At 42.4% G+C, this 25,725-nt stretch overlaps 1 protein-coding gene across 18 annotated transcripts in view; it reads left to right on the forward strand.

Annotated features, from left to right (window-relative positions):
• Positions 1–25,725, forward strand: part of Kalrn (kalirin RhoGEF kinase) — a 584,665-nt gene that overhangs the window by 361,874 nt on the left and 197,066 nt on the right. For 17 of the 18 annotated variants that reach the window (XM_010618178.2, XM_010618187.2, XM_010618192.2 and 14 more), the window contains exons 28-33: positions 4,204–4,296; positions 8,553–8,664; positions 10,214–10,404; positions 10,830–10,931; positions 12,122–12,264; positions 15,345–15,447. In XM_010618178.2, coding sequence (XP_010616480.1) covers positions 4,204–4,296; positions 8,553–8,664; positions 10,214–10,404; positions 10,830–10,931; positions 12,122–12,264; positions 15,345–15,447 — 744 coding nt within the window. Of the gene's footprint in view, positions 1–4,203; positions 4,297–8,552; positions 8,665–10,213; positions 10,405–10,829; positions 10,932–12,121; positions 12,265–15,344; positions 15,448–23,422; positions 23,735–25,725 lie in introns of those variants that run through there. The other variant, XM_033768073.1, reaches the window with a different exon arrangement.

The raw sequence follows: 25,725 nt of genomic DNA on the forward strand, positions 1-25,725 counted from the left end.
GAACCTTCCAGGTGTCTCTTGTGCCAACTCAAGTTTGAGAATGACTGCTCTAATGCATTTGTTTTAACCTTGGTTACCCATTTTAATTGCCCTGTGCAACTTTGAAAAATACTGATTCCTGTGTCTCCAACTTGAGATTCTGATATGATTGGCCCAAATGAAACTGGGCTTTGGGATTTTTAAAGTTTCTGGTGAGAGAATTGTGTAGTCACATTGAGCACTTGCTGTTATGGAAGCCAAGAGAAGAAAGCAAGCTGGCATCCCTTGTCAGATCCTTGGATTTTGAATACACACACAATCAGGTTGATGGATGATGGGATGAATCTATTTAGTGCTGATCCCCAAAAGGAATGACTGCTTGGGTATAAAGGGAACAGAATCAAACTGATGACTGCAGGACTCATGGGATGAATGAGAGAGAAAGATGAAATTAGGAAAAAAGAAAAATTCAGTAAGAGACAAACTGTAGCAGTGAAGGCAATTCTGACAGTCAGGAATGACAGAAAATTGGAATTCAGAAAAATGTAAAGGCCATCAGTCTATCTTCCTCCCTTCCTGCTTTCTTTTCTCTCATAAATATTTGGGTATCTGTTGTATGCAAGATAGTGGACTGGGCTCTATGAAAACTATAGTCATTGAAACATGGTTCTTGTACTCAGGTTTACAAAATTAACCTTCTCTGAGCATCTTTTGAGACTGACACAGCCGCAACATAATTGATTCCATGAGTACCTTGTTGCTCAGAGAAGGAATCACTCTTGAATGGCAGAGGTTAGTTGAGGAACAAATGTGTGATTTTTAAAATGGAGAATTAATATGGAAATGGTCCTGGATGCCTGAAATTGGAATTCCTAGAGTAAAACAGAAAAACACAAGAAAAATGCTCTAAACTAGTATCAGAATTTGTCGAATGTCATATTGAGTGCTCTGTATCACTGTTTTCTTTGATAATGTATTTCCTTAAGATGTTTCTGGTTTGTCATTCATCAGAGTTATCTGGTGAGGTCTTTTTGAAGTTTTAAGTGAACCGTGCCCTATTTTCCATGCATTTTTATGACATGGAGGTTCTGTGTTCTGAGCATGTCTCTGACACTTCCTTTTCCTTATCTTAGTTGACTCTGTTTTCCTCTGTCTAGGATGGATTGTGCCCTATATTTATCTGCAAATATACCACACCACACCCCACCACACACAGAGTCATTCTTCAAAATTCTTCCTATCTTCTGAAGAACAAATGCTGCTTGGGGCATGAATCCTTCTGTTTCTTAATGCATACATTGTACTTTGTATCTCTCCTACAGTATGCATAGCAATTTGCCTTGTGGAAGGCCAGCAATGCTGTGAACCCCTTGAGGCCTGATGTTTTGCCTGCTTGGTGTTTTTGTATATATCTCAGTACCTGGCGCTGTACTGTTTCCCTTAGCCCAGTGATCCTACCTACCTGTTTCTAGTCCATTTCTGGACTTTGGCTAAGAAGTGAGATATCGCCTACCACGGTTTCCAAAGGAGGCCTGAGGTGCCTGTGCTTTAGTTGAGAAGGCTAGTGAAGCCAGAGCCCCAGCAATTCGCCTTTGGCCTGACACAGGGAGGGAAAGCAATTACACTTCCTGCTTTTTCCCAAAGCTTTCAGAAAGCATAATTTTGTGGTTTATTTCTATTCCATCAAAAGGGTTTATTGAATTCTGCACCTAACAACATCCTTTCCATCAGAAGGATTTATCTGCTTTAAGCCCATGTTTTATGAGAGATAAGCCCTTTAAAAAGGCCGTCTTATAATCTATTATTGTAAAGACAACACAGAAAATTGAAGTCCTAGAAAGACCTACACATTTACCTGACACAGAATTTTTACCCAAATTGTGAGAACAGCTTGGGTGTGGTGTCTGTTGCTCTTGGATCCTGAGCTGGCCTATATTGATCTTGCTGCTGGGGCAGCCTCTTCCTCATTCAATGAAGAAAGAGTGTTGAAAATGCTTTATTGCTTGTGTTCTCCTAGTACACAAACCATGTTTAAATGACTGTATTCCCTATGAGGAGCCCAGGTCCCCCAAATAAACCCACAAATTTCATTTGCCCAAAGAAAGCCCAGCTGCTGGCTGTTTTGCCACCATTTTCAGCAAATCCTGCTGTAAGCACATATCTTTGGGAAGAGGCAAATGAGCAAGAAAATAACTACTTTCTGGTTGGTTGCTGGGAAATGGAATAATTTTTAAATTATTATTCCCTCTCATTCCCTTCCTCTGAAACCTCATATTAGTCCTATGTAGATTAACTTTAGAATATTTTTTGTATGTTGCCCAGCACCTTGTTCTCACTAATTCTAATTAGGGAAAGCCCCACCTGGAGTCTTTAAAATAACAAGTGTTCTTGAGATATAATTAACACACCACTCAGTTTGCCCAAGTAAAGTGTACAACACAGAGCTTTCTGTTATGCTTGTAGATATGTACAACCATCCGTACTATTAATTTTAAAGCTTTTTCATCATGTCAGAGAACAAGCTTACACCCCCTAGCTATTACCAGTGCCACAAGCCCTAGCCTTAAGTCATCACTGATCTGCTTTCTTCTCTGTAGATTTGCTTTGTCTAGACATTTCGTATGAATGGAATCATGTAATATGTAGTCTTTGCCACAGACTTGTTTCACTTAGCAAGCTCTCAAGGTTGATCTGTGTTATCCCATGCATCACTGTCTCTTTCCTTTTCATAACCAAACATTATTCCATTGTATGGATATACCATGTTTTATTTTTCCATTCATCTGTTTATAGATATTTGAGTTTTCTGGGCATAAACATATGAGTTCATTTTCATTTCTCTTGAAAGTGGAATTCTACTTAGAAGTAGAATGGATGAATCACATGATAAATTTTAATTTAGATACCTGGCTTTTATAATACCTCTTAGTTTGTGTGATTCTGTTTCTGTAATCTCTACCTCGTATAATTGCCATTCCTGAAAAAATACTATCATATGTTTCTTCTCTTTAAGATCAATAATCTTTTCCTATTGAAAAAAATACCATCAAATTCTCTTTTTTGTAACTTAATCCCATCAATAAATGACCCAACCAGTCTTGCTTATCTGACCATGTTTGGTTTTTGTCTTGTTTTGTTTTAGACCTATGTCTATCTCCTCTGTACCATGCAGGCATGGTTCTTGTTTTTATGGTTATTTTACACAGTGGTCATTTCAGCCTATTTTGTGTTTGATGATCTCTCTTTAGAGACTGTCATTCTTCCAACTTTCCACTTAACCAATTGCTCTCTATCTGATAAACCCAGGTAAGGCTTTCTCTCCCAACCTCCCTGACCACCTCCATCCAATAATATCAGTTCTCACTGTCAGTCTTTGTCGGGCTCTACTTTGGATGTGTTGAGCAGTCTCAGTTAGACTAAAACCTTTCTGAGCAGGCACTAGAATATGCCCTTCTCTGATCTCTGTAACCTGAGACTTTTGGGTGTAGAAGCTCATGTGGAGGTGGAATAGAGAGTGAATTAAAAGACAAGATCCAAGGCAGTAGCAGCTGGTGGCCATGGCGTTGGCCTGGGCATGAATGTTGAAGGTGGTGTCCATAGAATTAGAGAGAAAGATTTGTTACCAGGGGTAACAGAAGGGAAACAACCAAAAACTACTCTATGAGTTCCAGCTCAGGAGACCTGAGGGACAGAGAAGAGCCATTGACCACAATGAAAAATGTAAAAGAATGATGACTCTAAGTTGGGATGAGTTAAATTTAAAGAGAAGGGGAGGGAAAATGGTATATTCTTCTACTATTTTAAGAAGATTGAAGACAGATAAATATCTCAGGAATCATCAAAACGAATGAGCCACATCCTCTGTCTCTGTTTTCATTGCCCCTTATCCCTCTTGTATTTTCCCCATCTTTGTGTTTTTCCTTTCATTTCAATTGCTTCATCCCTCCTTTTCTCCTTCTGCCTATTATAGCCTTCATCTTTTTTCTTTTTTCACCTCTCTTTATTTCTTCTTCTATCCCATTACTTCACTTCTTTCCTGAAAGTGTTTCCCTTTTTATCATCTCTCCAGTTTTCTTTGTTTCTCTCTCTGCCCATTATCCCTATCCAAGAATATTTTTTCATAATTATATACCTTTCTTTTTCCTTCTCTCTTCTTACCCTTCTCTCCTCCTTCTAGAACATTCCTCCTCCATGTCTCATTGTACCTTATTCTCATTCCTGTAGGAGATCCAGCAGCGGCACGGTCTGGCCAACTCCATCTCTTCCTATCTAATTAAACCTGTGCAGAGGATCACCAAGTACCAGTTGCTCCTGAAGGTACCTCCCTTCCCCTTCTCTCACACCCTCCCTTCACCACTAAGCAGGCCATAGAAGTCTCAGCTTTGCCCCTCAAGTTGGGAAAACTTCCACCTAAAGACTTCCTTTACCAAGAACACAGCTTCAGAGGTGAGCCCACTCTGGCACTGCTGGCTCCCGACTACATTTCCCATCCCATGGAATTCCAGATGCTGGTTTTGCGGGGAGGAACAGAAGAAATGGGAGTGAGAATAAGTTGTGACTACTTTTCACTTCCACCTACTCTTGTACAAATTTTAGCTACTGCCTCCTCAATCACTGTCTCTGAGAAGCTTTCCCATCCCTCTTTCCTGAGCAGATCCCTCCTGTCGTCCCTGCTTTTCATGGACTCAAGGGTCAGGATCTTCAGGACAGTGCTAGCTTATATGTGTGTTAGAGGTCAGGGTGGCACTTACCATAACCTCCAATAGGGTCACTGGGGGAAAAGAGTCAAAGGGAACATAAGGAAACCCAATGACATTTTGTATTTGGAGGGTCCCATATGTTAAGGGCTTTTCTGGAACCAACAAATAGATTTAGAATTCCTTTGTAAAAAAAAACAATTTAAAGTCAAATAAATGAATTATGCAAAATACTAAGTAATTTGGCTAAGCCTTCTCATGTAAGAACACACTGATATTCTGAAAATATGGCATTTCTGCAGAAAGCCAGAGAAATTGATATTATAGGCAGTTAGATATTAACATAGCTGTATGCTAATTCCTCAAGTGTAAGGATGGAATTTTTCTCCATTTTGAGTATTTTTCTGGTTGTTCCTGTAATGCAGTGAATACAAGGATAGAAAGGGATCTGTTAAAAGAAGTGTAATTTGAAAGAAAGTCTGATGAAATTCAGCTTGTGTGTAGAGATGCCTGGTAGGATCTTACATATTCTGTCTTCACCTAATGTGAAAATCAGTCTGGTTTCTAATCTAGGGCTCTGATCACACTGGAGAGCACCCACCATTCCTAGACCCTGAGGTCTCCCTGGCTCAGAGCTCATGGGTCCATGATGAAAAGCATAAGGTGGAGGCACAGGGAGCTTGGGCCCGGTTCTCCTGTCCTCAGGCTCATGGTGAGGCCACACACCCTCCTGCTCCTTCAGCTTCCTCCCCTGCCAATCTTCTCCTCCCTCATCTCTTAGGAGAGCTTCTGCTTCTGGGCACTCAGGTCCCTTAGCCCTGTAGAATGACTCAGAGAACAAGAGCTCGATGTCATGTGTTCAGCCTTTGCTGAGGACCTAGTGTGAGAAGTGACATTGTGCTGAACACGTCTGCTTTTTTGTCAGAACTGCCTTTGCATCTTGAGTTTTTGGAGTTTCCATAGAAAGATTCAGATATTCTCATAAGATCCTGGGGTAGGGAGCATCTCTGTTCTACAAGTCCATGTGCTTTTGACCTTGAGGGCATAGGTACTTTATGCTCTTCATCGCCTGTGATTGTTGGGTGCCTATACTAGAATCTCCTCAGCCCAGATTTCTGTAAATACCTCCTTGTTCTCTATCATGCTTCATGCTTGACCTTCTAAATTATTTTTCTTGTGCTAATATTCTTTAGCATTTATTTTTGTGGTTTTAGTTTATGTAACTCAAAACCTTTGCCCAAATTGGTGTTCTGAATGAATTTAAAAAGCCAAAATTGACTCGCCATACTCTTCGCTAGTGTCGTTAATCAATAAGATACATTTCTAAGAGAAATACAGCTTTTTTATCTTATCTTTAATCTCATAAGGCTGAAGTTCCCCAGGGTGAATTATGTGACATAGACAAGGGAGGGAAGTGGAGGACAGAATGTGTCACCCTGTACATGGCTTTAGGCAGCTGGAGGGGGGAGCTCTGGGCCTTCATTCTGGAATTGAGTGTTGCCCAGTGAGAGAAACTTTCCAAAAAACTGAGAAATGAACAAAAAAAGTAGAAGGGATTTTATTGTTGGGAGATTGTAAAATTATTGAAAAAAAAAGATAATTTTAGTTTCTTTAAAATGTACTGGTGGCAGAATGCCTGCCGAGTAAAAAAGAAAAATAGTTTGCTGAGCTTTTGGTATAAATAAATAATATGAGATTTATTTTATCCTCAAAGCCAGTTTTACTCCAAATAAATTGATATTTAATTATTGGTGTGCTCTGGGGCTCATCACGTTAGGTGTTGCCCGAGTGTAGAAACTATATGTCAGTAAGAGTGCTCAATATTCTTCCTATAAATCTGCCACACTGTCCTTTTAGAATCTGAATTAGCTGTGGAGGCTTCTCCTTATCATAAACTATCACAAACATATAAGGCAAATTTATTGGCTCTGCTGGGAGATTGGTAGATTCGTTAAATTGCTTTTGGAGATTAATCTAATTGGTGTTTTCTGTTGTAAACTGAAGTATATTTCTTGTTTTTCTCCCATGTTCTGCCTCAAGTGTTTTTTGATGATGTATGAGAACAATGTTGGGAGGGTTAAAATTAGGAGAGGAGCAGAGGCACCAGAGAACTTCACATCAGCAGAAGGAAGTATGACTTTCTGTACAATGACAACCTTAGACTGGCTGGAACCAACATCAGGGCTGAGAACTACAATTCCAAATGTGTGCTTCAAAGACTTTACCTCTTCTTAGACACAGAAAACTCCCTTGTTCGTGTGGGAATGAATCCAAGATAACAGAAGACTGGATTTTCATATCACAATCTCATTAACCAGATATTTTGCTTTCTAATAAATTGAAGCATATAAATAATCCCAAGGCAGAGGTGAATCAGGAAAAGTCAAGGACCACCACCAGTGCACCTCCAAGTCCCTTAGAGCCTCAGAATGTGCTCTGGCCCAGATTAACATACAAGGTCTTCAAATGATGTGTGGCACATTGTATCATTTTCCAAAAAAAAAAGTGCTGCATCCTATTATTTTCCAGAGAGAAAGCCATTTTGGTCATGAAATGTGCTTACTTTTTACTTAGACACAGTAGTTGCTTAGGTTATAAGCTACTTTCCAGAGGGCTATGCCCCTAAAACTACAAATTCTGGGGTTTTTTTGCCATTGTAAGTCCTACACAGGCTAGACAGATAGATTCTGATGAAACAATTCCGTAGGTAAGCATTCTGCTGCTAGCAAGTGACAGCATTGTGTTTTCCAGGAAGCCTGTCACTAGTTCATTTACCAATTTGATCTGAAGAACGTCTTTCTTTCCTAGAAGTGTGATCCTACACAACCACCCATTTCCTTCCCCCTCAGAGAGAGTATAAATTGCAGCTCCTTGTTGCCTCACTGTTTCTTTCCCAGTGCCAGAATGAGCAAGAACAGTAATCTGCATAGAGAAATGGGACATTCCCCCATTCCTCTAGTTGGAGCAAAAAAAAATTCCAATTGGTCTTAGGATTCCTAAGATATGGAAATGATCTTTTCTCTGTCAGCAAGATTCTGAGTGTCTTTTGTGGGGACGATGATGACCAAGATGTCCATGGAAAAGTGAAGAGAAGTTATGCTCCCCAGAAAGTAGGGAAGAGTCTGCCCTGGGCAGTCTTGGTGCACAGATGATATGTTGGGGATGGCTGCTATAGTGGATAGAGGGCTGGGCTTGGACTCAGATGTGTGGCCTCCTTTGAGTTACATAACCTGAAGGACATTGCCTCGTTCCTCTTCATCACAGTTTTCTATTCTGACAATGGAATGGCTAATCTAGAATCCCACCTGTTGGCCCTGGGATAGGAAATCCTGATCCACGTAATCTAAAAATATTTTATAACTCTGAAATGTCATAAGCATATAATGCCACTAGCCTCAGGTTACTCCCAGTAGGATAGAAGTCAGCCTTCATGCAGTCAGTAGAAGTGACATAAGAGGCTTGGAGAGACAAATGAGTGCTATGTGTTATGTAGCACATCCTTTTGTCGTCTCTTAATTCTCTTTATTCTTACTTGTTTTCTTATGATTCCACAATACTGCACTTCTATGTATATTTCCTTCTCTAGGAAAGCAGTTCAGTGACAAGAGTGTCCTACTTGCAGACTTAAATTTCCAGCCATTTGGGAGGTGGGTTGAATTGACTTCATTAGAACTAGATAAGGCTGAGGAAACTCAGAATGGAAGAAAAACAGTGGTTGAATTCTTTGGTGATAATTCCCCACCCCACTTTCCTTGTAGCTCAGAAAGAGCTATTACAGAGAATGTCGCTGGTGTGTAATTTCCTTGATGTGTTAGAGGCAGTTGGAGGATTGGGAAGAGGAAATGATCCTAATTGTGTCTGGACTTTTTTCCCCAGGAACTTTTAACTTGCTGTGAAGAAGGGAAAGGGGAGCTCAAGGATGGCTTGGAGGTGATGCTCAGTGTCCCCAAGAAAGCCAATGATGCCATGCATGTCAGCATGCTGGAAGGTACCTGTCTTCCTGGCCCTTCCGGGAATGCCTCCTCTATTCCTAAGTCTAGGGAACTTGCTCACAGGAGGGAAGTGCATTGGAGTCAGGCAGTGGGCAAGGATAGAGGAGAAAGGGCAAGCTGTTAATGTAGGCCCTTGGTAGACCTGTGAGGGGCACTTCACAGACCAGTCTGGCTAACACCTGCCTTGAGGTAGGACCAGGCCAATGAAATTGTGAAGGCTAGGCCATCATCCCTACTGTAAATGTGCTTGAGTTCTGATGCACAGTAGTCCTGTTAATCTGTACAGCTTTGCTTTGGACATCAGAATAAGAAATTTTAATTACACACCCACATATTAGTGTCTTCAGTATTGTGCCCTCCTTTATTTTTAATTTTGGTCAAATATACACAACCCTACATAATGTAAATTTACCATTTAGTAGGATTTGGTATATTTAATTCTTGTGTAGCCAGCCCTTCAGCCTTTCTAACGGATAGAAAAGCCCAGCCATATAACACTGGTAGGATCTCAGTCAGTCTTGGGATCCAGAAACCTTAGACAGCAAGGCTTCAATAAAGTGGCTTTAACCCTGAAAAACAGATAGGCAGAGAAGCTGGAATAGGGTGGAACTCGATACACGATTTAAGACTTAACATTCCAGTTCAGGCTGATAATCAGGTGCTATAGGAAGTAAGTATAGTCTGTTGCAAATACAACAATATGTGGGCTGTTTTTGCTTTCTTGGCCCGTCCCACCTCACCTTAGCACCACCACCCCTATCGAAGAGACCTTATGTGATTTCACTAGTTCCTGGACCACACCCAGCAAAAAAACCCAATTCTAGAGCAAAAGAGTACGGGTTAACTTCTCCAGACTGAGCACTAATCATCTGAATGTGTTTCTATTATCACACTTTCTTCACCCTGTTCTTTTTTGTGTGCACCTCTTTCCCCAATCTTGGGTGTCCTCTTTAAGTAAGTATTCCTCCAGCCTGTCTTTCACTGTACTCTGTTTCCAGCTACTCCACGTATGGTCTGTAGGCAAGCAACACCAGCTAGGAGTTGGTCATGAGAGCTTGCCCCAAAACTGCTGCTTGAGAATTTCTTGGGGAGGTGAGAGAGAACAGGAGTCTGTGTTTCCACATGGTTGCCAGGTGATTTTTATGCACACTAAAGTTTGAGCACCTTCTAAATACTTGAAGTGGTATAAATATGAACTGATGAAAGCTTGTGCACCACATCGCAGGAGCACTCAAAAGGAAGAGTCCTAGGAATGAAATATAAGAAATAAGGCATTGACAGAGGAAGGAGCTGAGGATAATGTCCATCAGGCCATGTTTGTCCTCAGCCCTACTCAGAACTCCCCAGTTAGGAACAGTTGGGAGGATGGAAGAGTTATGAGAGTCCTTAGGGAGGCCACAGGCCACTTCCACATTGGGAGTGGGAGGAGGAGAGTTCACATGGCACTTACTAATAGGGAAGACTTTCTCCAAGGGGGAGTGGAACACTGCTTCCCTGAGTGTGGTGACAGAGAAACTCCATAGAGTGGACGTGGGTATTTTTCAGGGTTCGATGAGAACCTGGACGTACAGGGGGAGTTGATTCTTCAGGATGCCTTTCAAGTGTGGGATCCAAAATCACTGATCCGGAAGGGACGGGAGCGGCACTTGTTCCTCTTTGAAATCTCCTTGGTTTTTAGCAAGGAGATCAAAGACTCTTCAGGACACACGAAATATGTTTACAAGAACAAGCTACTGGTAGGTGGGCTGGGCGGGGTAGGACAAGACTCCCTGCTTTCCTAGAGCCTATAGACAAGCTGGGATCTGGACACCCAGCTCCTCTCTTCCCCAGCCTCCACCCCAAAGTCCTCCAGGAAAATGGCTTTTACTTGGACAGGTCCCACCCTTACCACTCACTTCTGCATTTTAGAGTTCACAGTTCTTTCTGTTTGCTTTTAGTGCCACCCTCTTCACCATCCCTCCCTGGTACCTGCTAATCAGGCACGTGCCTGTAGGTCCTTTCATCTGGGTAGATGAACAAAGTTTCTAGTCTGTTGAAATTTGATTGACAGAGCCCCTCCCTCGGTCCTCTCCTCTTTGTTGCCTTTCCCTTCCCACCCCAGCCCTAAGTTTCCCCACTGCCCTTCCCTTCCCCGCCTCTCACAGGCATTTCCTGTCTACAGACCTCAGAGCTGGGTGTGACCGAGCACGTAGAGGGCGACCCCTGCAAATTTGCCTTGTGGTCTGGCCGCACCCCATCCTCAGACAATAAAACAGTGCTCAAAGTAAGTACTGCTCTCCACTGGGTGAGGGTCCAGGATTGGGGGAGTGGGATGAGGGCGAGATGTGAGCATGTGACACCTAAAAGCTGGGGCCTGGAGACCACTGAGCCACTGGGCCTATCTTGGAAATGGCAGCATCACATGGGTATTGAGAAGCAAATGCTATTGTGAAGGTAGTCTAAGGATCTCAAAGACAAATATTTTCCTTAAGTCCATAGGGAGAAGAGGCCAAAGGGAGTGCCCACTGACTTCCTCAACAAGGCCCACTCAACTGTGTCAGTCCATATGTCCTCTTCCAGGGGCAAGAACAATTGACTTTTGACCAAAAAAAAAGCCCTGATTTGTCCCACATTCATTCTCCATATTTTCCTAAACACCTTCCATATATAAGGTATTCTACCCAGTGCTGTGAGTGAGCCACTATGTATAAGAGATGCACCTTATTCTCTTGGAACTTGCGTTCTAAGCTGTAGTAAATCACACTAGTGTGGCGCTCAGCACAGTCAACTCAGATCTCCAGTATATGGCCTGGGCCAGAGGTTGCTGCCTCAGGTAAAGGTAGAGATGGTGCAAAGGAAGCTCCCTCCCACTGGTACCTGGCTGCTTAGAGAAGTGCCCATCACCACAGAGCAGATGACTTACCAGCATAGCTTGAAAAGAATCCATTAGTCAGCTGGGATGTTCCAGGAATGTTGGCAGGTCCTGCAGGGAACAAGTTTAGCAGGCTGAAAACCCTTGATTGACTTCCAGGCAGTATGAGCCTCTGTGGCTGTGGTAGGTATTGGACATGGTGGCACATATCCATGCTAGTTGATGAATAGGCTGTCTTTAAATGATACCCACCCCCAGTGAGCCTGGCCTCCCCAGGATCCAGCAACTCCATTGTTAATCCTGGGTCCAGCAGAGGCCTCCAGGTACTGTCCCCAGGGCAAACATCATGACTGGTTAGTATGTTATGGGTTATAAAGTATTTTGAAAACTCCCTTTCTGATTCTTGAAGTTATAGCTCTATTCTAAGCATTAGGGATGCATGTTCCTGGGATTGAAAAGTTCCAAATATAAAGTAAGAAATAAACTCCCCAAACATTTGGTATCCTTGAAAATAATAGCTAAGGCCAACAGGAGGTTGGACAACCATTTTAGCATGGCAACAGGAGTTAGGGTTCTCAAACTTTTTCCCTGTGGTACTCTAGGCTTCCAACATTGAAACCAAGCAGGAATGGATCAAGAATATTCGAGAAGTGATTCAAGAAAGGATTATTCACCTAAAAGGAGCTTTAAAGGAGCCAATTCAGCTCCCCAAAACACCAGCCAAACAGAGGAACAATAGTAAGAGGTAACCAGCATCTCTCCTTCCAGTACTGTCTGCCTCATACGTTTCTGGGAGCGGGAGTGGGGTGACCCTTTGCTTCTGAGGAGTTGGTGTTCTGGGGAGTTCCACAGGTTCCACCTATGGTGAACTGCTTATCTTTAAACTTCTCACTAGTTTCTCTCAGCTAAGTGTGACAGGATTTCATTTAGCACCTCCTATGTGATAAACATTCTGCTAGGTGCTACTGGAAGAGAAAAAGAACTATAAGAGTAGTCAGTTCCCTCCAGAACTATCTGTACTCATCACATCTTATGCATGGTATAGACACGGACAGTGACATTTGTAGGGATGGTAAATTCTGTAAGAATTCAAAGGGAATTTTAGGTGGCTGTCGAGAGCCTGGCAAAGGCTTTGGGAAAGAGCTGAGCTATGAGTGGAGAGCTCTGTGGACTGGTCAGAAAGTAGGAATTACACTGTAACGGGTGGGGTGGGTTGGTGGGGGTTCATTGCAGCTCTTGTAATCACCATGAAATCCACACTTTCATTCTCCTGCAGTAAGCAATATGGTCAGGCAGAAAAGGACTTATTTCTCGACTCTCTCCTGACCCTTCTGAATCCGAGTTTTCTCTAAACCAGTGGATGACTCCTTACAAATTGCTTCCTCAGGTCTCCATGTGACATTGATACTTAGAATGACTGTACTAAAGGGCACCTCAAAGGGAAGCATATGAAAATGACGCACACATTTTTAAAAATACAGCAGGAATAGTATCCTGAGAGTGATGGTCATTGGTACCATGTTCTCTGTCCTCCTTCCTTCTGGATTAAGTTCAGAGAATTTAGTTGACTTCTGGTCCCACCCAGTATAAAAAAGACAAGGAGCCACCACAGTGCTATGAAATGGGCACATTATTCTGAGTGAGGTGGCAACTAAATGAATGAAGTAAAGATGCATCCATCAGGTAGAAGCCCATAGCCCCAAGTCCACATGGTCAGGATAAGGTCACCCCTCCATACTGGAAAAACCAATTATAACTATATTGGAAGAAAGGCCATTTTGATTTCATGTGCCTGTGCTGGGTCCAGGCTAGGGGTAGACTTAGTTTAACACTGGAAACAGACCGTGCTGTAGAGAATGCCTGTACTTTAACAAAGAAGACAGAAAGGAAACCATAATAAGGAATGGATTATCCTGGACCATGGTGAGAAAGGAAACTCAGGTGAGCTTGGCAAAGGTTACTCTGAAATAAACCCCTATTTCTAGATTAGTAGATTCAGAGTGTTTCTAGAACATGAGAAGTTCATGTCTCAGAAATGCCCTCCACATTCTCTCTGTCCTTGATATAAGAGAGAAATCTCACAGGCTGCAGAGAATGCCTGGCAGTCTGTACTTCCATTATCTTGGCTCTCTAAATATGGGGACAGAGTTTCTGGAGGAGTGGATTGGCTTGAGGAGTGCCTCCCACACTCCTGGATGGGCCCCTCACTCCAGAATTGGCTTCATCTGGAGTGGACCAGAAGGGCCTGAGATGGGCCAGAACAGCAGAAAGTACAGCCAGCTCTCAATATCTACAGTGGTGGGGGCAGCAACCCAGATAATCCAAAACAACAGATGATCTAAAAGTCTTTTATTTTTGGTTTCAAAATGCATCACATAATTTCTTTTTACAGCATATTTCCCTTCCTACAAATGTGTGGTTTATGTTATTAAAATAAGTTGGCATTTCCTGAGCCCACAAATGGTGGTGAGACAGCAGTCAACTTAGAAATGTTCTGCATGGGAGAAACTACTTTTTCTGATGATGTACATCAGATGATGATGATGAAACTACTTTTCTGTGTATGTACAGATGCACACTTGGGGATATCTGCATGCACACATATATCCACACAGACACCAGATTATGATTATTTACATGCTGTAAGGTGGATTTGTTATCTGTGGTGTCTTGGTCGTGGCATAAGATTCTCCAGCTCTGAGTTCTCCGGTCTCCAAATGTCATTACTTTTCCACAAAAAGCATCAGCAGTGTAATTTTCATAACACTGTACACAGGAAGATCTGTGGTTTCCTCTGCTAACTCCAATCCTGGCCCCCATTTCCCGAGTTTCCCCATTTAGCAGTTCACAGGCATCCAGTCTCTCTGGTGCCTGGCTCTGGGTTCAACATAGAATCGGGGTGCACTCTACAGCACAGATTTGAAAGAACTCCATGGGTGGAACTACATAGTCACAGGTCACAGGAAGGGAGGCACTGGGGAGAACGTCTTGTCAAACCCAGGAGCCCAGACAGCTGATGCAGAAGCTGCTGTGGAATCTGTGCCTGTAGGCCTTCCGTGCCAGTAAGAAATCACGACAAACATGCATGGGATCAATGAGGCCCACCAAAAGGAAGGCAGTGAGGTGAGGATCCAGAATCAAGAACTTCCCAAAAATAATCTCTCATGGAGAAAATTCCCACCCTGTTTCCTTAAGCAGAAGAAACATAAGAAAAATAAATCTTATACTCAGTGGCACATGCCTCTAGTCCCAGCCATGTTGGAGGCTGAGGAAGGAGGATCACTTGAGTCCAGAAATTTAAGGCCAACCTGAGCAACTCAGCAAGACCCCAACTCGAGAAAAAAGAAAAACATCTTATCCATTCTGTTTTCTTTATAGGCCAGCCATAAGCTAACTTCCAATTACATTATACAGAAAACTATCTGGGTACCCTGAACTCTGGGGTTACTGAAAATGACCCTGTCAGCTAGATAGATGCCCAAGTTCTAAGTGGGGTGTGCACCTTTCTACTATGCATTTTAGTATATAGGCTCATCTCCAGTTCTCTGTAATTGTCCCTCCTGCAGTATAGACTGGAGGCATTATGGGAAAGGAGTCCTTTTGTAGTTCAGGTATTAACATCGTGATTATGTGTTTACCAAGGACAAAAGGTGACATAGTTCAAAATCATGTAAGGCTGCTCCCTTTAGCAGGTCAGTTTTACACAAATTCCTGCTAGAGATGCTGAGGGGCTGCTGTGCCAGCCCAGCTGGAAATCCTTGTGTGCTCTAAACCCACAGTGGTTCCCCCCACCCCCACCCCTGTTTTTTTCTCTTCTTTCTACAGGGACGGAGTGGAGGATATCGACAGCCAGGGTGATGGGAGCAGCCAGCCAGACACCATCTCCATTGCCTCTAGGACCTCTCAGAATACAGTGGACAGTGACAAGGTAGGACAGAGTCCCAACCTTTCTTCCCCAAGGCTTCTTATTGGTTTAGCCATCCCTGGACAGTTTCCCTCAGATTCCTCCCACTCTGTAGCCAGTGCACAGGAATCAGCTGGCTCTTTGTGCCAGCAAAGGGAGAGAACGGGACTGTACTTTCATTTGGGAGATTCATACAGAAGTGGAAGGAAGAATAATAGTTCAAGGGGCAGGGTATCTGTTCTCTCTCTCTCTCTCTCTCTCAGATGCCCCACCTGGGCTGCTTGGGTTGCTTTGCCTTCTGGGAGGATGGACCTCAGAGGGGCTGAGGCTGGGATAGTTTCCTGAGACCCCAGTGGCTGTGGCTTGTTTGTATTTATCATAATTTAAGTGGGGCTCATCTCAAATTAAACCAAGACTAGTGTTTTGGGAAATGCCCACAGAGATGCTGCTTGGCGAGAGCCTTTTATCCAAAGGGACTCTAGTGAATGAATGATGCCCTCCTTTGGCCAGGTTACTGAAGCTCAGGTCCTGAGAGATGGAAGGAGCAGGAAGTACTATATAAAGGATGTAGGTGTCATAAGAAAACCTGGTCACTTGCTCTCCCACACCTTGGAGTAAGCAAGAAGGTTAGGACCTCTGCAGGGAGCACAGTAAGAGAGCTAGTACAAAGACTCCATTGTTTGCTCAAGCAGTTTGGGGAACCCAATCTCTATCATAATTCACAGCAGATGGAGGAAGGGGTCCATGTCCTAGCCTATTTGAATTTTCTCATCCCAGGTCCAAAGGTGACCTTTATCTGCATATTAATTATCTTGTTAATGAAGCTACAACTTTCCAAAGACTCTCTGGCCCTCATTTATTTAGACCCAGTGTTGGTCTGCACCTTCGGCCTTGAGCGTGTGTCTTTACTTCATTTAAATTTTCAAGATTATGAATATTTTTAAAGACGATCTATATTCATTAGAATTTTTCCTAATTTTTTTTCTTACTATGAAAAAAAGTCACCAAGACCTTAGCATAGGGACGGTGCTCTTACCTGCTGAGATTACAGCACCTAATCACTGTAACCGTGCTTTATTAACTAATGTTCAGGGACATTCAGTCATTCTAACAGCTATCTTCAAGGTTTGAAGCCATTTTTTACTATCGGAATGGATGGAAAATTAGTTTTTTCCCACTTATAAAAACATACAGAAAAAAATATTTCTGTACTTTCCTGTTTCCCTGATCTGTTGTCTTTATAATTAGGATACCCAAAAGTGAAAATGTTTCTTTTTGAACACTCAGTGAGTAGTAAGCAAAGTACAAGGTTGCTTATGTTCAAACATAGACTATTAAGTTTCATAGTCCTGGGAATTCATCCCTTCCCGCTTTTAGTTAATCCATCTTCCCAAGAGCTGTGTAGACCCCCTCTGCTAGGGCCACTTCTCCTAAGAAGACCTGGGCTCAGCTATTCCTTTTCTTCCTGGCAAGGTAAGTGAGGCAACATTAGAACACAAACTTCTGGCACTAGGCATTTCATTAGTAATGAGAGATCCTGGTACTTATACTTTTCCTTTAGTAAGGAAACTGAGGCTCAGAGATGGAGTGAACCACCAAGAATGTGATAGTCCTTAATGGAAAAACAGGAGCTAGAACTGAGACCCTGATTCATTGTCATGTCTTCCTTCCTGTCGCTGTACAAGTTGAAGCATTGAACTCTCAAAATTAAAAATAAAGTCAGTTCAACTGGTCAGTCTTTCTGCACATTCCTCAAAAACATCAGCTATTTATTTGTGTAAAGGCATCTCTTGCTGAGCTCTGTGCTGGACACTATAGAAAGATGTGGACTGTTGTTGAATGTAAATCGCTATCTGTGATTTTTGTTTCCTGTTTGTCCCTGTAGTCCATGCCATTGGTCCCTGTTGAGGGCAGGGGTTGTGTGTGTCTGTGTCACTGCTCTGCTCCTGGCATTCAGCACGCATAGATGCTCAGGAAATATTTGTTAAATGAATGAATGCAGGGTACATAGTGCCAGGTTGCAGGGAAGTTCAGGATTAAGAGGCAGCCTAAGCTAGCTGAACATATAAACACTCTACTTTAAAATATACAAAGAAGTTTAGAAGTAAAGAAGTTTCCTTACCTCCAAGTAGAAAGCTTTAATAAGCTAGAGAACCCAGCTTCTTTAGCCTTAGGAGATAAGGGCAGACAAGATGGGAAGATGGTGAGAAATTCCATGTTTCAAATACAAAACCTGGAAAATCACCATTAAATAGTTACACTTTCAAAATAGAGAGCCTGTCACTGACCATGCAGGGTAATTTAAAATATTCTCACACTTTAATACAGAGCAGTATTAATAGACCAGCCATGTGCTTCCTTTTGTCAGTGAATCCTTCATTGGTATCTTGAATTCATAGGTGTTATAAACAGGGCCATTTTCTTCCTGTCTCTACTAGAAGGTCAGGGAGCCCCAGTTTCCAAGTGGGCAGGTGAACTAACTCTGGAGAAAGGAAAGTTAAGTGGACTGCTTCAGGTAAACTGGACTGGTTTCAATAGAAAGGCAAACAAGGGTGGCTTTGGGAGGTGACAAGGCAGAGACACCTTACAGAAATAAGGGCCATGTGAACAATGTATTTCTTTGAAAGTACTTTAGTCTTCCTGTTCTGATATAGAGGAATGACTGGTAGCTGAGGACAGTGTAACCATTAATGACTCACTTAGCAGCTGTTGTGCTGCAGGTACCGCTCCTCTGCTCTGTATGTTGTCTGTAGTATGGGGGCAGGAGCTTGGACATACCTGGGTTCAAATCCCAGCTCTGACATCTCTGGGTCACATTGCATATGTTATCACAGCTTAGTTCCCCTGTCTGTAAAACAAGGGTACTACTACTGTCTCATGGAGTCACTGGGAAGATTAAGGAGAATGATTTTACTTGGTAGCTGGTAGATTCAGTAAAAGCCAATTTCTTCCCCTATGAGAAGAGAAACAAAGGTTGAGTCTTATGAATAAGAGAACACAATTTTTAATCAAACTATGAAGATCTTTGCAAGTTCTTGAATAGAGTTTTGGCCTCTCGCCTCGTCATTTTTAATAATTATCAGCAGCTTCTCTGTGTTAGACCTAAAGTGGTATCACTTCACTTTACCAATCTGTAAACAGAGAGGCTTTTCTCCCCTGTTCATTTGGTAGCCCCCAGAGTCTCAGGATTAGATACTTCTTGTTAGTATTAGCTCATGGGTTATGTTATTATTTAATGGATTATAATTCATCACTAAAAGGCAAGTGTTCCTACCACACAACCACTAGTAACCTCTAAAGCTGTAGCCATTGGAAGACAAAGTACTTGTCATGTCTTTTTTTTTTACCCCTCTGATTAGGTTAAAAGTCCTCACTTTCTCCCGCTGTTCTTTATATTAATATGTTTTCAGATCCTCTCATTTCCTGGTTGCTTTCCCCTGGATTTCCTCCAGTATGTAATTTCTGTATAAAATGGGGTTTCTAGAATGGTATATGTTCTGCACATATGCTCTAGCTAATGTGAACATAGCTTCTTGATCTAGGGCTACATTCAGAATTCTCCCTAAGATGATCCATCATGTTTAGTACATGTGTCCATTATTGGCTCATAAGATCTCCATACTTTCCTTATGGATTTGGTAAGTGAATTAGTAACCTGAGTGCTGTATGACTTTGTGTCTATTAGATTTTCTCTCATCTAGTCCCATCCCAGTATTCTGCATGTTTTTTAATTATAAATTATTTCATCCAATATATGAGCTACACCTCCCAACATTATTGGACAAACACAACCTTCTATGGCTTCTTACTTTTTTGCAAGATTGAAGATGGAAGACCATTGTGCAGACCCTTTTCTCATTTCAGAAGGCCAGTGTTCAGGGTTTGACACTTGAAAACTTCCTTGTGTGACTATTTTTTAAATATAAATTATTTCATCCAACATATGAGCTACACCTCCCAACATTATTGGACAAACACAACCTTCTATGGCTTCTTACTTTTTTGCAAGATTGAAGATGGAAGACCATTGTGCAGACCCTTTTCTCATTTCAGAAGGCCAGTGTTCAGGGTTTGACACTTGAAAACTTCCTTGTGTGACTCTTCTTTGAGGTCTTGAGAGAAGGAAATTTCACTACTTTTCTCATAGCAGAGGAGCTGGGACTGTTGTCTGAAATCCCGCCTTGATGTGGAATCAGTCTACTATTAATAATTCTGCCTTAAGCTCTGACAAAGCCAAGATAGGTGCTTGAACAAGTAAATATCATGAACAGCTTTCCCAAAGTTGCTTTTATTGGACCTAGATACTTCTCGTTTAGGCCTGTTCTAATGGAAAATTGTTTCTTGAAGGCAAAAGAGTAGGCCAGCTTTATTTCAAAGATTGGAGCCCCTCCCTGGCCTGCCCGGAAATATGTTTGTGCTACTCTGAATAGAAAAACTATAGAGTCTTTGCTTGGGTGTGTTTTATCAAATGATGAGGTTTTGCAACCACACATCAAAGAAATCTAAAATTTTGAGTCTAGTTAAGCAAGGCTGAAAAATGATATGGCAGCAAGGAAGAATCTTGTCCTTTGACATAATGGATGCCTGCCAAATAATTCCCAGCTAATAGTATAAAAGCAGCCACACACTGTGATGTGATGAACCTGGTACATGTATTTAGGGGACGCTTGCTAGAAGCACTCAATACATGTTTATCTAATTAAACATTACAAAACCATCCTAATAATCCATCCAGAAATCACTGTGAATTTCTAGATAGGCCCAGACTAGCTGAAGAGAAGGAAACGAGTGAAAATGAGTTGCAAGTGCTGTTCTCTGCAGAAATTATAAAGGAAAGAACACTGCAGAAATATCCCAGGGCTGATGTGTGATTTGAATGAAGCTTTGGTAACAAACTCATGTGACCTGAATTAGATAGTGGGCTGATAATGCTGCTGTCCTTAAAGGAACAGTGAAATTCCTGGAGAAACTGGAAGCTTAAAAAACTAATTCAGTGATTTTTAAAATCAAAATTGTCAAATCAGTGTAGTTGGTTATGATCAAAATTTTGTTTTGTTAACTGGGAAAGAAGGCAGAGATGATAAGGATCACACTAAGGGCAATGTTAAATCCCACAGCATTGGTGCTCCTTTGATAATGGGCTACAACCTGATCCATTTAAAAAGAGGTGGAGCAGCCTTCTGAGAAGAGACCTCCCCTATATCCTTACCTGGATTATCAGAAGGCAATAAACCTGTGCATACTATGTGCAAGGGTGGTTGTCAGAGAGAGGGCCCTGTCCCTGTGCTGGTGTATTGGCAAAGGTGAAGTTCCTACACTGGAGCATTGGTGAGGATGTAAACTTGTGTTGGTGTAACCCTGAGGATAGTGAGGACCTATCCTCTGCCCCTCCAATGAAGCCCCTCCATTGGCATATTCTAACCCTCTTCATGGACTGTGTAGAGCCCTGACTTGCTCTGTGGCAGATACTATTCATGCTAAGATTACGGCAGTTAGAGAGACAAGGCTCTACCATCCTCTAGTTTATATTCTTACAGGTAGGAAAAGGAAAAATCCAGAAAAGAAATGATGGCTTCTGTAAACAACTGCTAATGGTGTTAGAGATGAAAATAATTTTTTAAAAAAACACTTCTTGGGACAGATTACTGACCAAAAAAAAATGGAATCTCTCCATTTAAATGAAATCATAACTAGAAAACACAGCCCAGAAAATAGGGATAGAGAACTAACTACTCAAAGGAAGCATCATATGTCTGATTCTCTAGAAGTGGAGTCCGCTATCAAGATCACTACCTGGGATGTACTGAAATTTGCCGGGGGTCCAGTAGGGAAGGAGCAGCAAATAAATAAATATGCATGAGGTCTCAGCTGGAGTCCAGATTGGTACAGTCCCTCCCTAAGCCCCAGCACAGGAATCACACCAACTTGACCAGCCTTAAAGCATCAGACCTGGCCTTCTGTGGCAGCTGTGAGCAGCCACCAGGTGCAAGAGCTGGGTGCAGCTGCACTGGCAGGAAAGGATCTGGTTGGGATGTGAAGCATCTATTGCGGGGACATAGGATAGAAAGAGGCTGCATTTTGAAATCGCACGGGGATTCGACCTGCCTAGATGCCTGTCCTTGAGTAGTGATTACTTCACCATTTCATGCCTCTGTCTCCTCCTCTATACAGTGAAGTCAGGGATTCTCCTTCCCTCCCAGGGTCTTGAAGGACCGTCTAAGATCTTATCTAAAAGAGTACCTGGACTACAGGAGGCCCAGGTAAGTCTCTGTAGTGACTGCAGGGCACTGCTGTACAAGGAAATAGGCCACAAGCTCCCTGGAGTTGTAAGGAGTCACATACTACTGTGTTTTGTCACTGAAGAAAAAGCCAAACATCTGGAACTGCAGACTAATTAAAATCTTAGTTCATACCAGGTAATATTTTCTGCGTGACAAATTCTTAAGAGACACTGAGATAGCCCACCCAGGCTGTGTCTCCAGCATGTCACTGTCACACATCGTGGGCAGTTGTGCTCCCTGGACAGTTGCTAACCTGTTGCAAACAGCCTTTAAAAGGCACATGAGAATTTGAAAGAATCCTGGGTCTTAAAGTAGGATCGGAGGCACTTGTATTACTCTGCCTTTTGACACAGTGGGCATAGACCTCATAGAATAGTCCTGGGTGGAGTGAGGTTGTGCTGCCTCCCACTGAATGACAAACATTTCCCAACCCTTAGGTAAATACCTGGAAAGAGTCTATAACTGCACTTCCTGTTACCAGGCATGCAGTGGATACATATGAAGTTGAACTTTCTAAGCTTGATTCTCACTTTCACCCCATACCTGATTGTATATTAGGTTATAATTACTGTATAAATCTTAACTAGGAAGTATTCTGATTTTTCTCAATATCTTGATTGTCCAAAGTAAGAAAAATGTCACTTCTACTTTAAATTTTTAAGCCCAAAATATAGTTTGGGGTGTTCATTTCATTTTTTAGTTTTTTCAACAATGCAAGTCCTAGACTAGGCTTGAAAATAATGTTTTCCTAGAAGAGTTCCATTGTTTGTCTTATCTGCAGTGGGCAGAGGGCTGGAGGAGAAGGGCTGAGGAGCCCGGAGTCCTCAGGACACCTGAAGCCCCTTCTCTCTGGCTGCTCTGTCATCTCCCAGAAGTTCAACTCCATCCTTTCCTCAGTGATTCATCAATAATTAGGCCACAAGTTCCCTTCTAAATGAAAGCTTCCTCACATATGATGCCTGGCTTCCAGCTGCTGCACACCCCCAAAGGGAATAAAACACAGGACAAAACCTCTCCTGATTACATCATTTCACATAGTATTCTCATTTATAGAAACTCATTAAAATTGTCAGTTTTCTCAAAAGGCAAGTAAATCTCATACAATACAGCAGCCAGTGATTACAGAAAACCGCAGACATCCTCTCCTGGTGTTCAGTAACTCTTTCCTGCACAACATACCTTTATTCTAGGTCGCAGCCTTGCGCAAGTATCTGTTACAGCAATAGGGAAACTAGAGAAGACCGTTTGCCAATAGACCTGGTCTGTGTGTGAAAGCTGCAAAAGTGGTCAAAGGTCAGATTTGATGCAGAGTCAGTCTGGAGTTGGTAATTGTAGAATCTTAGGGAAGAAAAGAAGCTCAGAGATCATTTAGCCCTACTCCGTCCTGTTTAGAATGAATAAAGTGACTTGTGCAGAGGCACATACCAAGTTAATGGCAAACCTAAGACCCAAACCCGAGTTAGTCTCTCCTGCCTGTTAAATCAGATTTAAAATAGTACTTTTATTGTAACCTTGAGAGTTCAGCTTACTGATCCTTGCACCAAAAATCATTGTTGTTACCCGCTTCTCCACCTGCTCCTGCATGCCCTCACACTGCCCCAGCAAATCCATAGTGCCCCAAAGTAAGTTATGACACAGCTCTGCAGCCCAGGCCATGTTTCTGGGCTGGCATGCAGCAAGTATCAAGGCATATCACAGACTGCTCGATACAAAGTACTTGTGACTCACGTTGCGGCCTTGGGGGGGTGTGATTCTGCCCCAGACAGTCTTCCAGCTTCCCAGGCAGATTCCTGTTGGGCTCTGAGAGCTTGGCCATGAATGCTGGGATGTAGTAAGGCCGATCCCTGCTTTCGAACTGCCTGGAAGGTGTGAGTTTCCATAACCAGCTCAGCCCTGCTGCAGCCCCAGCCCTGCATGAATTGAAATTTTATTTTATTGTTAAAATTCTGGTGAAAGAGAAGCAAGTCTGAGAGGAAGCCGAGATGTTAAAGTGGACTAGCTGGCGACAGCCCAAGGCAAACAGGACCCAAGTGAGTACACTTCTAGCCTTACATGTTTTGCGGGGGACGAAGGGAGATGTTGGATGGAAGGAGCAGGAAGCTGGAAGGCTGCAAGTGGAGCGGGAAGGAGCAGTTTCAGGGAAAGTGCTGCAGTATTCTCCGCAGACCTCTTGACATGTCACCCTTTTTTCTTTGGGCATCAGGAAAGTTATTTCTGTGCAGAACAAAATGACTGAATGCACCGTGTCAAAGCTAACAGGAGAAGCAGACTGTGGGAAATACCGTTCTTCAAATGTTAGCTCTTCTGGCAAGTTGAACATTAGCTCATTTAAAAACTTCAAGCAGAAATTTTACTATACAGCAACATGTGGAGCCAAAGAATAGAGTAGGTTGGAGCAGACTGATTGTGGCTTTGAAGTTGTAGTTCTGTGTAGCTAGAACTCCTGTTACCTGAATGTGCTAAGGTGTTACAAGTGGCATATGTTACCTGTGGCCAGAATCTAGAGTTCTGGGAGAAAGCCTACTAGTGGGCAAATCTTACCCTGATTCCTGACTTTGAGAATATGTTGAAAATTTTTGCTTGAGTTTTAACTGCCTGGCAGCTTGTGTCACTTCTTGGATTCGAAGGCTTCTGCCAAGCTGTGTGCCGTGACAGGTGTGATAGGTGGATAATGGACGTGGGTGAATCAAGTGTGTGTGGCATTGTGGTGAAGTGATGTGACCCCTGTTTCTGAAAAGCAGAACTTTTTTATTGTTGGCACGTTTACAATGCATAATAATTACATCCATCTTGAGGAGCTGGTGCATATACATCTTGCATCTTGTTTTTATTTCTCCTCCCCCTTCCCCAGCCCCTTCCATCCTCCTTCACCATATCTCCTTCCCATCTCCACAAAGTCTACCTCCCTGTTTCTCTTTAATTTTTCCTTTAAATTATTTATATTTTGGGTTTCTCACATAAGAGAAACTATGTGATATATATTCTTCTGTTTATTTCACTTTGCCTTGAGAAGCAAATCCAAATGTCCTCCATGCTGGCGTCTGCTAGGAGCCACAGCGAGGACAGAATTTTTGGCTCCCGCCTACTTCCATAAGAAAGTCACAGGTGCCAGCTGAGAGGAGCAGCTAACTCTGCCTTGATAGTTCTTCCTTTTGAGAGAAAACTGCTAGAAGAAGATGCAGAACTACAGAGACCAGACCATCGCAGACGTCCACTGCTGTTTTCAACCAGACCTTTCCCCACACAAATCAATCTTTTACTTTTTCTTTGCTTTGTTTCATGTGGATATGGCGTTGGTTGTGTTGAAACAGTCATTTCCTTGTACCAGGGCTACTGGTTTTCTACTTCCCCATTTGTAAGAGTCTTAAACTTGTCTTACAAGTTCAAAATGTTGTTTCTTTTTTATTTCTTTTCTTTCTCTTTTTCTTGTCTTTCTTTCTTCATGCTCTACTTGGCTCTGTTTGAAATTGCTAATTGCAGGCATTTATTTGTATACACTGACTAGAATTTCAGGAGGTTGTTCCTCCCATCTGCATGGCACTTTGCAGGTGCTGGGTGTGGACTTCTCCTGAAGGCTGTTATCTACATTGCACTCTGCCCCTTTCTGGCTTCTGTACTGAACTTTGTGATGTGCTAGAAAAGAGGCCGTCTTTACTGTGTCTGAAGCCTGTTTCCTGTTAGCTAGTGTCCTTTCAGCTGCAGAGCAGAGTTTTAAAAGTTTCACTTTGTTTTTTCTTTCTTACTTACATGTGGAGAACAGGTTGATTTAAGAGCAACAAAGGATATTAAAATTCCTTCTCTTCTCTTTTCCTTAAGATTTTGGGGGCCCAGGATTTAGCTCAGTGTTTCTGTGCCTGCCTCTCAAGTGCAAGGTCCCAAGTTTGATCCCCAGTACAAAAAAAAAGATTTTGGTTTATGCTGTCTTTTTACTTCCTTCATTAATTCATCCACTGCTTATTGAGCTCTATGATGTGCTGTGTACTGTTCTAGAGTATGTGACTGTGGGCAAAACAAACAAGGA

Source organism: Fukomys damarensis, unplaced genomic scaffold, assembly GCF_012274545.1.
Source record: "Fukomys damarensis isolate Sample0158 unplaced genomic scaffold, DMR_v1.0_HiC HiC_scaffold_24, whole genome shotgun sequence".
NCBI classification, from domain to species: Eukaryota; Metazoa; Chordata; class Mammalia; order Rodentia; family Bathyergidae; genus Fukomys; species Fukomys damarensis.